This window comes from Bos javanicus, chromosome X, assembly GCF_032452875.1.
Source record: "Bos javanicus breed banteng chromosome X, ARS-OSU_banteng_1.0, whole genome shotgun sequence".
Lineage (NCBI taxonomy): Eukaryota > Metazoa > Chordata > Mammalia > Artiodactyla > Bovidae > Bos > Bos javanicus.
Window position 1 is genome coordinate 4,672,796 of NC_083897.1, and position 14,965 is coordinate 4,687,760.

At 44.9% G+C, this 14,965-nt stretch overlaps 1 protein-coding gene across 3 annotated transcripts in view; it reads right to left on the reverse strand.

Annotated features, from left to right (window-relative positions):
• TMEM255A (transmembrane protein 255A) overlaps positions 1–14,965 on the reverse strand; it is a 48,203-nt gene that overhangs the window by 29,512 nt on the left and 3,726 nt on the right. For 2 of the 3 annotated variants that reach the window (XM_061408591.1, XM_061408593.1), the window contains exons 2-4: positions 11,419–11,561; positions 3,094–3,156; positions 847–936 (exon numbers count right to left, since the gene is read on the reverse strand). In XM_061408591.1, coding sequence (XP_061264575.1) covers positions 847–936; positions 3,094–3,156; positions 11,419–11,561 — 296 coding nt within the window. The remainder of the gene's footprint in view (positions 1–846; positions 937–3,093; positions 3,157–11,418; positions 11,562–14,965) is intronic. The other variant, XM_061408594.1, reaches the window with a different exon arrangement.

Below are 14,965 nucleotides of genomic sequence, written 5' to 3' on the forward strand. Positions count from 1 at the left end.
TTCATGGTTGTGGGCACTGTGTCTATTGAGCCCAATGGAAGAAGGTAGCCTTGGGCCAGATTAAGAAAGCACAGAGTGAGGGGTGAGGGTTCCTCTAGCGGGGCCCATGGGAAGGACCCGAATCCCAGGTTTCCCTGAGAAGCACAGATTTGGGTTTCAGGCCTTCCTCGAGGCCTAGCTTCTCCAGAATTTGAAGCACTTGGCACCTGAATGCCAGGACTGGGATTGTTCTGAAGACTTATAGTTCTGGGGCTTTCTCCAGACCCCAATCACATCACTCCTCTCCAGCTATGAAGACAGCAATGTTCAACGATCCTAGAAACGGTGTCTGGGGGACTTCCCTGGAGGTCCAGGAATTAAGACTCTGCGTTCCCAATGCAGGGGCACACAGATTCCAGCCCAGGTCAGGGAACTAGATTCCACATGCTGAAAACAACGTATTTGTCCTCATGGGCCACTCTTGTTGCTGCTGGAGATGGCGAGGGGAGGTCAGCTACCAGGGCTCTCTCCCTGCCTCCTCAATCCCAATGCCAATTCCCTGGCCCCAATGCCCTTGTCTTTGACTTTTCCAAATCTCAACGACCTCCAGCCCTTCCCCCACTGGGAAGCCCGGCCTGACCCAACGTAAACCACTCTGGCACCTAGAGTTCACCCCCTCAGCTCAGCCCCAGTTCTGTAGTGCATTCCGTGAGGTCCTCATGTTGACGTTACCTCCATGGGACAGGGATCCTGTCTTCTACTTCTTCCGCACCCCTCACAGCCCTCAGCATACACCCAGCACACACCCGCTCGATGAAGCCTCCTTGTATTGCACACTTACTTTAACCCCAGACTAAAAATACTCACAATGTGTCTGGCAGCAAAGACCCCATCAACTATGGCACAGCAAAAGGCCGCAATCACACCAAAGCTGATAAAGACGATAGAAGCCACCAGCTGTGGGGGGACAAAGCAAAAGTGTCTGTTAGCCTTCCATGCCACCCCACGGGGAGGCCCTTTTCAGTAGCATGACTGGGAGGGGGATGCAGAGAAGGGGCCACTGGATTATATCCTACATTTTCAGGGCAAGCTAAGAAATTTACTCCGTGAGTCAGTGAGTACCCAAGGAAGAGGAGGCTGAGGAATCAGGCTACATGGCTCTTCCACTCTGAGACTCAGACCTTTGACATCATGTAGTCCAATCCTATTTTATTTACTGTGGAGTTTGGGCTCAGAGAGGGGAAATGGTGTGTCCCAGGTCACTGGCCAGGCTATGGGAGAGCCTGTGCCCGCCAACTCCTAGTGCAGTGATCTGCCCAACCCCTCATGACTCAGAGGCCCCACACAACCCGACATGGCCCTGCATCACAGAGGAAGGAGACCACACAACTTATGGCTTAGATGTCAAAGACATTTTACAAGGGTTGCAGTCTCTGAAATTGATCAATTCTGTGCAGTCAATACAAAAAAATTCAAGTACAAAAATTGTTTGCTGGAACTAGACTGCCCTATTCTCTGATCATGTTAGGTACAGAAATTTTCCTAATAATGTGTCTCCATTACAAGGGTAATACTACAATCCAATGAGGAGGTAGGCATTTCCAGGTATTTCCAGGGTCGGGAGTAGGTACTGCCTGAGCCCACCATCTACCCTTGTGAAAGTGTTAGCTGCTCAGCCGTGTCCCAGTCTTTGCGACCCCAAGGACCGTAACCTGCCAGGCTCCTCTCTCCATGGGATTTTCTAGGCAAGAATACTGAGTAGGTAGCCATGCCCTCCTCCAGGGGATCTTCCTGACCCAGGGACTGAACCCAGGTCTCTTGCACTGCAGGCAGATTCTTTACCATCTGAGCCACGTGGGAAGCCCCCATCTGCCCTTGTTGACCCTCAAAACAACACTCCTTGAGGTGCTTTTGTGGGGGAAGGGGAGAAATAGGATGACATTAGGCTGCTCTCCAGGGATAAGACCCATCTCAACAGGCTACGAGGAAATACAGATCTCCTTTGGGAGTCGTTCAGAAACCTTGTCCCATAAATCTCACTTCACAGCAGTACAGAGGATTGGTAAATAATGGATGAACGATGTCATGAAATTGGCATTATTAGCTATGCTATGATCAGCTCTACAATTAGAACTCCCCTGTTATTTTGAATAATTTAAATCCAAAGTGCAAACACAACCGGCTGTGGGAGAGCCCAGGTGACATGGAAGAAGAGGACTATGAGAACTCCCCTGAGGCCGACTCCCCACATTGCTGGGGGAGAACATATGGTTAGAGCTCTCTGTCCCTGGAGCTATTACGTTATCTGATTAAACTTGCTGTTAAATAGACTCCATTATCAAAGTCTAGATGCCATGGAGACTTGTACTGGGGAGCCTAATCAGTCCACCATCTGACCACTCACCAGGCCTCTTGATTTACAAGCCTATAAAACTGCAATAAGCTTGCAATTCAGTCTGTACTTTCTTCTCTTGCCCTCTACGAAGCCTTCTCAGGCTGAAGCAGGAAGACACAACAGCTTGCCCTTGCGGGGCCCCATTCGGACAGAGAATTTGGTGAGTTTTACCTCCCAGTATATGCCCATCCTTCCTCTTCACCTCATCACCCAGGTAGCTTTGAACCAAGGGTCATGGGACTATCGGAGACCAGCTTTGTAATTTTATTTTGTCTTCTTGTGCCCTATATGTATTTGTTCTGTTAATTCAAGTCCCTTAGATGAAAATCTCAGGCTATACATCAGAGAGGGAGGGATAAGGGTGGCCACTGAATGCAGGAATCAGAGTAGCAAAGGTACCCCAAGTGAGGACAGTGGCCTGACTGGCTAGGCTGGTGCACTCATTCACTGATGAGGGGAAAATCAAAGGGGAAGATACAGATTATTCTATCCTTGTGACTTAAGGAGATGAGCTGGGCAACTGAGCGAGCATTAGGCAAGGTGAGAACAAGTCCCACACCACAGGGTCGCTTTACAAGTTTCCTGGAAGCTTAGGGGAAGGTAGCTGTTTCTTTCATGGTCCAACGTGGGCAACCTTAGGAAGTGTGCTACCCATCCACAGAAATGTTGAGCTCTTTCAGATGAAGAGGTGGTCTGATTGCGTAGCCACGAAAACTTACCATCTGCCGTTTGTTCTCCACGAGGTTTGATCCAATGATTCCAAGGAACGATCCAAAGCCAAGCTGTAAAGCAACAGGGCATGGATGGTCAGCCTGCCCACGCACACAGCCATTCCAGCCCCAGGACAGGATTCAGGATCGCAGAAAAGAACCTGCTAAACCTGTGCAGTTGTTACGCACACAAATACAGTATGAGCTAAAAAAGCATTTCTTTCACCATTTACCAATTTGCCCCTGTAGATACGAATCACACCTAAAAAGAAACTCAAGTGCCCGAAAGCTAAAAGTAAAAGTCAACCATAGCTTTTCAGAGCCTGCTGATTTCAATTTCCATATCCATTACCTAGCATGTGACCAGTGAGTCAGTCAGAGTCGGATAACGGTGAAAAGCACGAATTATATTCTGATCTTTATCTTTTCTTTGAAAAGAGACCTTCTACCCTGATGCACGAATCACAAAATAAAGGTTGGAAATAGCAATTTTTGATGCATCTGCCACACTAATCAAACCCAGGAAGTACTTTAGAAATCAGCAAGCACCTTAACTTAGACTTGAAAAAAAAAAAAAAAAAGAACAATTTTTTTGAAAGCCTGTATTTGTGGTTGACCCACTGCAATTTATGTGAGCACTTCTTCACCTCTTCTTCCATCTCTGCTTCATTTATGGACAGAAAGCATTCATTAAAGGGTGAGCAGAAATGGCAGTGTAAAATGCTGAGAAACAATCTCCCTGTCTTAGCGTCTGGGATGATGGCTCGGAGTAGCAAATCCCACTTCGCTCTCAGTTCTGACATTAGTGGACTGAGTCTGCCAGTCTCGGCTGGGAACGATCACTAACTGACGGCCGTTATCAGGAATGAAAGTGGAAGAAGTAAAATGTGGTGGGAATGGACCAATAAATCTTAACGCAAGTCCAGTGGTGTAATTACATTTCTCTTGCGCCTTACTAATGATCAGGCTTTCCATCTGCAGCCTTACTTTGGCTCACAGGGGTATCTCTCTCAGCCTGAGGCCCCCCAAGCCTTACACCAGGCTTGGACATCTAAAGGACCCAAAGGCTGGGCAAGAGCCTGGTGGGACAGTGTAGGGGGACTGGGCGCTTGCCTCAGAGACCCAAGGAAGAAAGAGATTGAAGGGAAGGAATGAATACAAATTTCCAAGGCTCATTCTGTAAGGCCACTCAACCAGCAGCCCCTCTTGGGAAATGCAAGTTGAAGAGCGTAAGGATGTATTCCATGCCATCCAAGACCCTACAGAGAACATCCTCTCAACAGTTACTCTATGCCTGTCTCCTACCTGGTCTTGTTTGAAATGTAATTAAAATGCGTTGTAATAAACGTATAGTGATTACGGACATCCCTGGTGGTCCACTGGTTAAGAATCCACCTTGCAGTGCAGGGAAAACAGGTTTGATCCGTGGTCAGGGAACTAAGATCGCACATACTGTGTAAGCCTGGGCACCATGACTAGAGAGCCTGTGTACCACAACAAAACATCCCATATGCCACAACTAAGATCAGACATAGCTAAATAACAAATAAATAAAAACTTTAAAGTACAGTGATTAAAAGCTGGTCATCAGACTAGCCTGGCTTCTAAACCCAGCTCTTCCCCTTGTGTCTGCAACCTCGAACAGACTGACTGACCTCCCTAAACCTCAGTTTCCTTAGCTGGAAAATGGGGACCATCAAAGTGGCCGTCTTGCAGGATTTTTTAAGGATTAGCCAGGATGCTACAGTCAAAGAACTTTGCACACAGCCTAGCACACAGCAAGTACTCAGTAAATAGGAGTTATTGTTCTAGCGATTATTATCACTTTTTAAAAAGACATTTAACTTTTGAGCAGCTCTAACCTGATTTGAGCTGGGAAATCCTATTATTCTTTGCTCTATTTCAGAAGAGTTTCATATTCTATCTTATCTGCCCTTCCAATATGTTCACAGTTTCTATTTTTTCAGGAAGAATTCCATGAATAGTCTGTGCTTATGACACTCTGGGCCATTTGTGGAGATTGAAAGAAAGTCAGAGGCAGCTTCTTACAAGGAAAATAAGTCCTTTTACTGAGTGGTTCATCAGTTTCCACAGATATTCACTGAATGTCTCCTGATCCCCAACGGCAACCTTTGCCTTAAGACAGGAAACAAAGCAAAGACACTCACTTCTGCTGACACTCAAATAACTCTCTGATGGCAATACCGGAAGAGGCGGCCTGAAGCCTCACGGAATTGTCTGGAAATCCCGGGGCAGCCAGTTACTTTACCCAGTTCTCTCCCCTTTCCTTCCATTCCATTTCTATTACACTCCAACTCATTCCATTTTCTAACCCTCACTGAGTACTTCTGTCACATAAATAAGATGACATGGCCCTTTCCCTGTACAAATGCATAGCCTAGTAAGGGAGAGAGTCTGTGGCTGAATGACCACAGGTGAGGTAGAAACAAGGTGCTCAAGAAGCTGAGAATAATTCATTTTGTATTATATCTTTGACTCTGCTATTCTTAGAAACTGTGTGGTCTTGGGCTAGTTCTTTAAGCACGCTGTGCTTCAGTTTCCTCCTCTATTAAATGGGAATCACAATGATCTCGACCACACAGGGCTGCTGTGGGGATGAAATGAGACAAGGCATGTATGTAGTGTGACCTGCATAAGCGAGGCTGCTAAATACACGGTCGTTTCCAGATCTCACAGAGGAGGGGAGAAATGGGGCCAAAGACAGGCAGAGTTCACCAGGTGGGATGCTAAGATCACCTGAGTTCTGGCTAGAAGAATTCACTCATCTGGATGATGGCACTAACTCGCCAGTGCCGCTAAAACTACTTTACATATGAAAAGTATTTGAATTTAAAGAAGCACTTGCCCTCCATGTTGATATGAGTCCCATTTGCTAGACAGCAAAAGGGAGGCCTAGAGAATTGTCTGGGCTTGTCCCCTCTGACAGCAAGTTCAGGCAAAACCAGGAGTAGCCCTCAGATCCCCTGACTAACAGCTGGTGTTCTTCCAGCCACACTTTGCTGCATTTGTGGCAACTGTGAGCAGAACAGTGACCTTTGCCACTGCCCACTCCCCTCAGGGAAGATGCTCTCTGCAAGGAGGGAGTGAGAGATCCTATTTGAGAAAGAGCTGAGGCAGTGAAAGCAAAGGAGGAAAAAATTCAACAGAATTTCCTGCAAATAGGCAGCAGCGTCTAATCAACTGTTTGCTCCCCAGAGGCCTCAGAGAGGTAAGCTCTATGGTCCTCCATCGAGAACACTGAATCGTGGAATGTTTCAGACCTTTGGACCTCCATCTTGACTCCCCATTACCTGAACAAATAACCAGCTTGCTTTGTTTTGGCTGCTCTCCAATTGTAGGGGAAAAAAAGACAAATCATTAAAAATCAGATTCCAGGGTTCTTTTTAGACTGCACCCATGCCTATTCCCATCCTGGAGATGAAGCTCAAAAAGATTAATCATTTGATAAGTTTTCATTGGACAGCTACTCTGGCAGGCTCAGTACTAGACTTGTGATTTGGAGGCCAGGAAATGAGGTGGGATACGATACCAAGACCAATGAGATAGCCTCAAGGAACTATAATTAGGTAATGGGTCTACAATCCCATTCTGTAATCCTGAAATCAACAAAGCTCTTAAAACCAAAAGGCTTTTTTGTAACTAACTTGGTGGCAAAGCCTGACCTCAAACTGCTGTGAGGTTATTTTATAATGTTTATCTACTTAGTGTAAAAATTCACAGTTTACTGCAGAAAGATGAAGATGCTTGATTACTGGGTATATCTCAAGATTCCACTGGGATGTTAGATAATATTGGGTTGGCCAAAAAGTTCATTCAGATTTTTCTGATGCTTATGAAAAACCCAAATGAACTTTTCAGCCAACCCAATATATGACAGATGCACTGTATTATCTTTCTAAAATATAAAAAATAAATAAATTTGCAAACACAGCTGGCCCAAGGGTTTACATAAGGGATTGTTGATGTGTATAAACAAAGCTAAATGAGAATATAGCCCAACATCCCACAAAACAGAATGTGACTAGTTTTCCAACAATTATGAGTAGAAAGAATCTAAGGTAGGGAGTTCAAAGATGGTAGACACAACTATGGATCCCAGTAGCTGAGAAATGTGCCAGCTGTCTTTAAGATAGGATAGAAAAGAACATTTGGATAAACAGAGAGAGCGAGCACTGGGAGGACGTCCCAGCCCAAGTAATGTTCGGGGGACTGTGAATGGACAATTTTGGGAAAAGAAAGGTGTGGGAGACCAGGCTGACGGCATCTTCAGAGAGCTTTGAATGACAATGCTAAGGAGGCAACAGGAAGCTAGTGGAGGGCTAGTCTTATCAAGCAAATCAAGACTCAAGACTCATCTTTGAAACATACTTACTGAACAAGGAATTTTATCTTAGAATGATCTTATATTTTAGAAACAGTTTCAAACAAGAGGTAAAAAAAATTTCTGCCTCATTCACAATGCTGCTGCTGCTGCTAAGTCGCTTCAGTCATGTCTGACTCTGTGCGACCCCATAGACGGCAGCCCACAGGCTGGTGACTACAAAACTATTTTGTGGCTACAAAACCACAAAATCCCACTGTTCAGAGCTCCTTGTATTTCCTGAGCATTCCAGTTAGTCAAACTTTTGTTGGATTTCAAGAGTATTCACATGTGAAGCTGAAGCCACATTGGCCTTAGAGAAGATTTCTGGGTTATTGATGGTTTTGAATGATCCCTGTGGTCTCTGCCTCCTACTCCCCCATGGGAACTCTGATATAATTTTCAGTTAACTGAGCCTCCCCTTCCCCTGCCTGGGAAAGAGGACAGAAACTCCTGGTTTCTTTCCTGAAAGAAAACCCAGGTGGATGTGGGCCCTAGCAGTACAACAGGTAGGGGAGAAGATGTTGGCATGAGAGACTTTTAGCACTGATCAGGTGGCCAACTCCATCTTGGGGGTTGCATGGGAAACACATTTGGAGGCCTCGTTCTCCTGGATCTAAGGCTAGAGCTATACAGAAGGAGTGGGCTTTCTCCCTTGTCTTTTCCAGCTTCATACAAACGAGGCTCTTGTTTTATTTTATTTCATTATTATTATTTTTTTAGTCCTCCTGAGTAGAAAGTTCACTGGAACTCTTCTAGAAAGGACTATGTCTTGAATATTTGAGGACAGTAAAAATCCTAAGCCAGTTTGTCTTTCTGGGTTGGTTTTAATTTTTTTAAATGATACAGTTCAGCCTGTAGAGATGAGCACACCTTTAAAGATGCCTGTTGCACACATGCCTTAAGATGATGACACCACATTCTGGTTCAGGTACAGTAGTTAAAACCCTATCAGAATGCACCTCATTGTCGAAGGGCATCTCATTTGGTAAAATAAAGATGCCGCAGAAAAGTGTCACGTGACTTAGAGTTTAATAAATACGATTAGATTTTTCAATGCTTGAGATCTCAATATTTTTAAATGAAGTGTATGGTAAGTCATCATTTAATCTAATAATTGCCCCCCAATTGGTCTGTTTTAAAATTTTACATTCTCACATACGCATTTAACCAGAGTCCTAAAATAGCAGAGTTCCAAATAACCTGACATTTTTTTTCCCCTAATCTATACAATAGTTATTTATATTCAGACTGGCCAACTAGATAGTGCGGAATCTAAAGATGCCACATTTGGCTCATTCTGGTTTTATTGCTAAGCATTGTTTATTTATTGTGTTTTAGTTCTCCAAGTGGCTGCCGATCCACCTGAATTAAGACTTCCTCCAGGTGTTTCTTAAAATACACGCCAAGGTAGGGAAACCACTGGCTTAGAGTCTATACAATAACTCTCTAGTAACCAAATTATTCAATTAGTGAAAGCACCCAGGTCCCGAATAAATCTAGATTCTCAGGCATTTATTTTTTCAGAGGTATGAGTCATTATTGTATCTGTTATAACATTATCTGACCTATCACCTCAAATGGATTTTTCAGCTGTTCAACCTGCAATCTTCCCCCCTTCACTTTCTATAATTAAAATCTATTTTAAAGAAACAATCTACAGGAACTATAAAAGCAAAAATTTTAAGGTTAATCCATAAGGCCAGTTCTCTGATTAACATTTCCATATCAGCTCTCAGTGAGACACACACACACAGATACTCTTCCACTGCTTCAACTCCCAGTGCTAGCTGAACATCAGGTACTCCAATAACAATCACAAGCCCTCCTTCCTTTGTTAATGTATTCCAACCCAGCCACCCACAGGCAGATATTCTACAGAGAAGGTTTAGAGCCACCGTTCATGAATAGCAGCTGCTACTCTTAAATGACATGGAAAATACCTTCCCCTCACCCAGGGGGAGTCTGAATCTTGGCTTGAGTATGTGCTCAGCAGTCAGAAATCTCTTACTAAATGTAGTTACCTGAAGCCCACAAAGTCACACAGACCCTATAAATTGCTTTCCCAAGCCACCAAAATGCAATCTTACCCCCCTCCCTCCATTCCCCCCTCCCTCATGTGTTTAAAAATAAAACCCAATTCTGCTGACGACTGGTTTTCTTGCCTCACCACAGGAAGTGGACCGGGTGAGTTCTCACGTCACATGCTTAGCAGAGGGCACCAAATGCTGTTTGTGGGACACCTGCCCTTGGCTGAGGGGAGCCCTGTGGGCCCAAGGAGGAACTCCCCCAGTGGGGTGGGCGGCCTTCAGCAGCTGGGTGCCAGAGTCCAGGGCTATTGAGGAGGCTGACTGTGGAATCGGTGACCTAGGCAACAGGCGTCAGGCTTGGTCACTCACAGTGCTGGCTTGTCAAAGGCATCCATCTTTAATCCCTTCCCCTTCCTTTGCTTCTCTCTGCAACCCCCACCACTCCAAAAAAAAAAAAAAAGAGTGAAAAAGAAGAGAGACAAAAAAATAACAAATTCGCCTGTCCTCTCTGATAACCTAAAATGTAAAAAAAAACACAAAATCCCATCCTAACTAACTTTCTTCCCGCCCTCTAGCAGTTACAATTGAGAAGCCATTTAATTGGTATTCAATTAAGTTTTGGGGGTCAGTAGTAGCATGTGTAGATCCAAATGAGGTTTTTGTTTGTTTTTCTTTTTCCTCAATTCAACTGAGGTATAATTGACAAAATGGTATATATTTCATTTCATATATGATGTGATGATTTAGTATCCAGTGAGGTTTTGTATGCAGAAGTCAGCGCTTTCCAGAGTGGATTGCATGCAGCCTGGGGATGGGTAAAACAATCCACTCAAGTAGGGAAAGAAATTTTTCCTATTTTTTGTTTATCTGAAAGAATAGGAAATTTTGCATTACAATTATTCAACACACGGACTGTCACGGGCGCCCTCCCTTGGTGTGAACATCAGGTGACAAGGCAGCTATCCTTTGGGAGGAGAGCAGTTTGAAAGCAGCAGGGGGTTGGGGGTGGGGCAGATTATGTGTGCCCGGATAGTCTTATCTAGTCTTAACTAGTGGCAACAAAACGGACAAGGGGTGAGCAAAGACTCCTGTTGATAAACTACAAAGAAGATGACCCTAATAAAGTAACACAGTGAGAAAATGACAGGAAGTCTCAGGGTAAATTCTTTGCCACCCTGTGAGAGTACATTCAAAACGCAATGATGCCAATGACAATCATATCTGAGAAGAAAGTCCCACATATTCAAAATTATCTAGTAGGTTACTTGAAATAAGGATTTATAGCCACTAACTTTAATGAGACTTCATATGAAGTGTGTATCATTCCTTGAAATTATAGTGTTAGTATGAAGATATTAAAAATTAAAAGTGCATTCACTTTTATCTAATTTTTGAATTTCCATTTTAATAGGTTTATGAACATGTATATACTTTGTAAGTGAATACGTATACATATTTTAGGAGTGGATATTCCACATATTTTTCCTGAGAGGACGGCAGGATGACTTTGGAGATCAGTGTGCTGTGGGTCATAAGACTATCAAGCTGCAAGGGTCCTCAGAGTTCAAGTAAGGTCGGGTGACCTCTGTTATGTATAGGAAACCAGATGCCCAGAGAGGAAAGAACCTCAGCCTACGGTTAACACTGCTAACTATTAACATCTCCTAGATGAGAAAACTGAGGTCCAAAGAGTGAGGGGAGGTTGCTCGGGATCACACTGCTAGTTAGGCATGGAGCTAGGGTTCTTCTTAGTCCAGTGCTCTTCTAAATAGGCCCGAGTTGTCTCTCTATATGAACACAGATACATAAAGGAGGAAAACTGAGCAAACACAGAAACTCAAACAGAATTGAAAGCCATCAGAGTAGAACCAAACGTCTCTAGCTAGCAAGCTGCTGAGACCTACCTATGCTTCTGATACTTACAATAACTCCTGGGTAATAACCTCCAACAGTCACATTCTGGGTCCTGGTGGTTGCAGCAAGGCCCACCGTGAGAATTAACACGGACACAATGAGCAAAGTCACGGTGACATAGATGGAGTTTCGTTTCCTCCGATTGAAGGCTCCTGAAAGCACACAGAGAAACTGAAATTGCCCATTTTGGCCGCAGAAGGGATGGACTTAAAGAAAAAAGTCACTAGGAAGGTGTTCCTTCCCTACTCCAACTGGTAACTGGGGTGATCTCTGGGGAGTGGGATGACGGAGAAGAGATGGAGCTTTAGGTTTGTGCAGTCCTCAGGGGTTACGTTTACAGTAAAATATATACATTTCCGGTTTGAAAATAAACATCAGAAGGAACTGTACCAGTTACATAAAAACAAAACACATTTTTGTGCTTTTGGCATCTGATAAAAGATGTGTCATACCCACTTAGTGGAGTGTTTTTTTAAGCCAAATTACAAGGTGTATGATAAATGAAAAGCGTACTATGAAGATATTAAATGACAATATTTTAAAGCCAATATGCAACTAAGAAGGGTTTTCTCATAAGCTGGAGATATGAAATTTCATTTTCAGTGTAAATACCAGAACCAAGCCAGGTACTGGGATTTTTTTTTTTTCATTTATTTCTGACATTTGCCACCTCATGTATAAACTTTAAAATGGTGTGTTGGCAAGATTTGCCACAAAACAAATGTGTGTAATAAAGTAAATGTTTGGAGGCCATTAGTCCCCAGGGGAGGTAGATGGGGAGGATTATAGCTTACATTGTTTAGGCTTATGTGAGGGTGACATAAATACGAATGATGAGAGACTCGTTCTACTCAGTGCTTATCAGACATGATAGGGCAAACCAATATTTTTTTTTTTCGAAAACAGGCTTATGAAGTCAGATAGAAAAATGGTATGTAGACTCGCTTTTCAATTTAATTTTTTTAAAGGAGTAGAGCACTGTTCAACACTCCTCGTTTGGAGGGGGTTCTCAACAGGAAATAGGAGGGATGAGGTACCACCTAGGAGTTCTCATAAAAATAAGCAACTGGGGGACTAGTTCTGAGAGTCCAGTTCTCTAGAGGAGTGTTATGACGGGGTTGCCCACCCAGGTGGCTTGGCTGTCATTTATGGGCCCGAAGAGGCCACTTGGGACTGTTTCTAGGACCCCGTCATTCTGGGAGGCCTCGCTGCAGCCTCGGGAAGCGGCTGCCATTGAAGCTCAGACTGCACCACTGGGAGGGAGGAAGGGGAGAGGGGATGAAGGAAGCGGGGGAGGGGGGAACGAGAAAGCCTGTGAGACCCAGGAGGCCTGGCGGTGCTGAGAGGGAGGGGCTGTGGCTGGCCCTGCAGCCCCCAGCAGATGCCCCTTCCCCAGAGGGAAGAAGATGATGAGCCCCACCATCCATCTCCTCTCCCCTAGTGCGGTCCTTGCCTCAGGCTCCAAGGGAGGGGGGAGGGGCTGGCGGTCTCTCCCTTGACGTCAGCCTCGAAAGTGAGGGACGTGACTCATCATGGTCATTTCTAATATGGGCCTATTCTAAGACCATTTTACATCGAAATGTAGAAGTGGCCTGAGTGTTTAGAGGCATTCACAGACTAAAGCGTCATGTCGCACCCTGTGGGGAGAAGTAAAGTGAGTTGGGAGATGGGGCTCCTCTGCGGGTGTGTGCTGAGTCCCGCCTCCAGGGGAAAACCTCTGGAGAGCTGAAGACACCTGTGTTATTAGGGCCCTTCGTGTGAGAGGGCAAATGGGGAGCTGACTGCTGGTAATCAGAGGAGCTGAGTGGGGAGGCTTGGACTGTGAAGGGTTGGGGGTGGGGGAGCAGGATTGATTTCTCCTGTTTATCTGAGTGTGTTACCCTTTCTCTGGATTGCAGGGACCTTAAATGAGTCTCTAAACCAGGGTCCCCACATCCATTTGATGACAGCTTCTCAGTGAATCTGCTAGTTGGCTCCACAGAGGGGCTCTAACAGACTTTACTGGTAAAGAATTCGCCTGCCAGTGCAGGGGACACAAGAGACTTTGGTTCGATCCCTGGGTCAGGAAGATCCCCTGGATAAGGAAATGGCAACCCACTCCAGTATTCTTACCTGGAAAATTCCATGGACAGAGGAGCCTGGTGGGGTCCCAAAGAGTCAGACACGACTGAGTGTGCAAGCACACAACATAAACTTACCAACATGGCCTCCCATCCCTGTCTGCATTTCTACACCATCTGAGCCCTCCCAGACCCCAGGCTAGCCAGAGAGAGTGAGGAAACAGCTGGACACAAGGGTATCTTTGTGACACACGAAAGTGTCTCAACACCTCACAGGGAAAACACTTCACCTTAGAGTCTAGAGGTGGGGGAGTGTGTGTATACGGTGTTGGTCTTTCTAAATTTGGGGCTATATCACTCGCCTGGCTCCTTCCTGGCCAACTGGCTTTTGATTTTATTCACAGCTCTTGGGTCTCCTTAGCAAATATCACTCTAACTCTTAAAAGCATAGGAGCCAGGTCAGAAAAGTGACTCAGCAAACCACATGGTGTCATTTGAAAATGTTTTGTTTTTTTTTTCTACTGCTTCAGAACCTGAATTGAAAATCCAATCAGCTGAGAAACCCAGGCAGAGATCCTGGAGCTCCACAGGAGCCAGGCCCCCAGATAGGATTAGCTTTGAATCAAATTCCTAAGAAAACTCTCCCATCACTAGGTTGAATATCTATCCTCTGGCCCCTCACACCCTCCCCCAAGTCACCCCTTGTTTTATACTATAAGGGCTAAAATTGTGTAGAATGAAATTATCTCTAGCTGAACTTAGGGAGCTGATCATTTTAAGGAACCGCAGGGTGAATCCTTCTTAAAAGTTAAGAATCACCCTTCCTTTTATCTTTAGAGGCACTTTGACTGAAAAGTCACATCTACCTCGAGCAAGAAACACCTGTTCTCTGATGGTGTGGTCCAGGCTCCCCAAAACAGCTCTTTGTGTCTGCTTGGGACATTTTCCTGGCTGTTGTTTTATTGAAGAATGGAGAAGCAGAGTTCTGTTCTTCTTAGGGTACACTGTGGGGCCGGCCTTAGATGTTCCCGTATACACAGGGACATCTTATTCTGATTTTAAATCAGTGTATCAAAAAAAAAAAAAAACAACCCTCAAACACCATGAGGTACTTCAGTACAGCCTCAGGTATGTGAAAACAGCGCCCACCAGTGTCTGATACCTAGTGAGCAGTCAGTACTTGTTGAATAAACAAGAGGCCACATCTCAGAATCGCTTCCTTTCTAATCAAGAAGGCTATGGGGTGGGGGTGGGGGGGGTTCTGTGAATAAACATGAGGGACACTCATAGAATTGTTTTTTTTTTTTTTAATAGGGTGCATCTCAGGGCTCCCCAGCACAAAAAGCCTTCTGCCCAACCAGTGGGACAATTCCACTGGCTCCCAGTAGCCTGTCCATGTGGTGCCCAGTATCCTTCTGTTTAAACAACAACCACCCCTGCAACCACCAGCAGTGGGAGAGTCTGAATCCCGTCATTGGCATTGCCTGCCCCCGCCT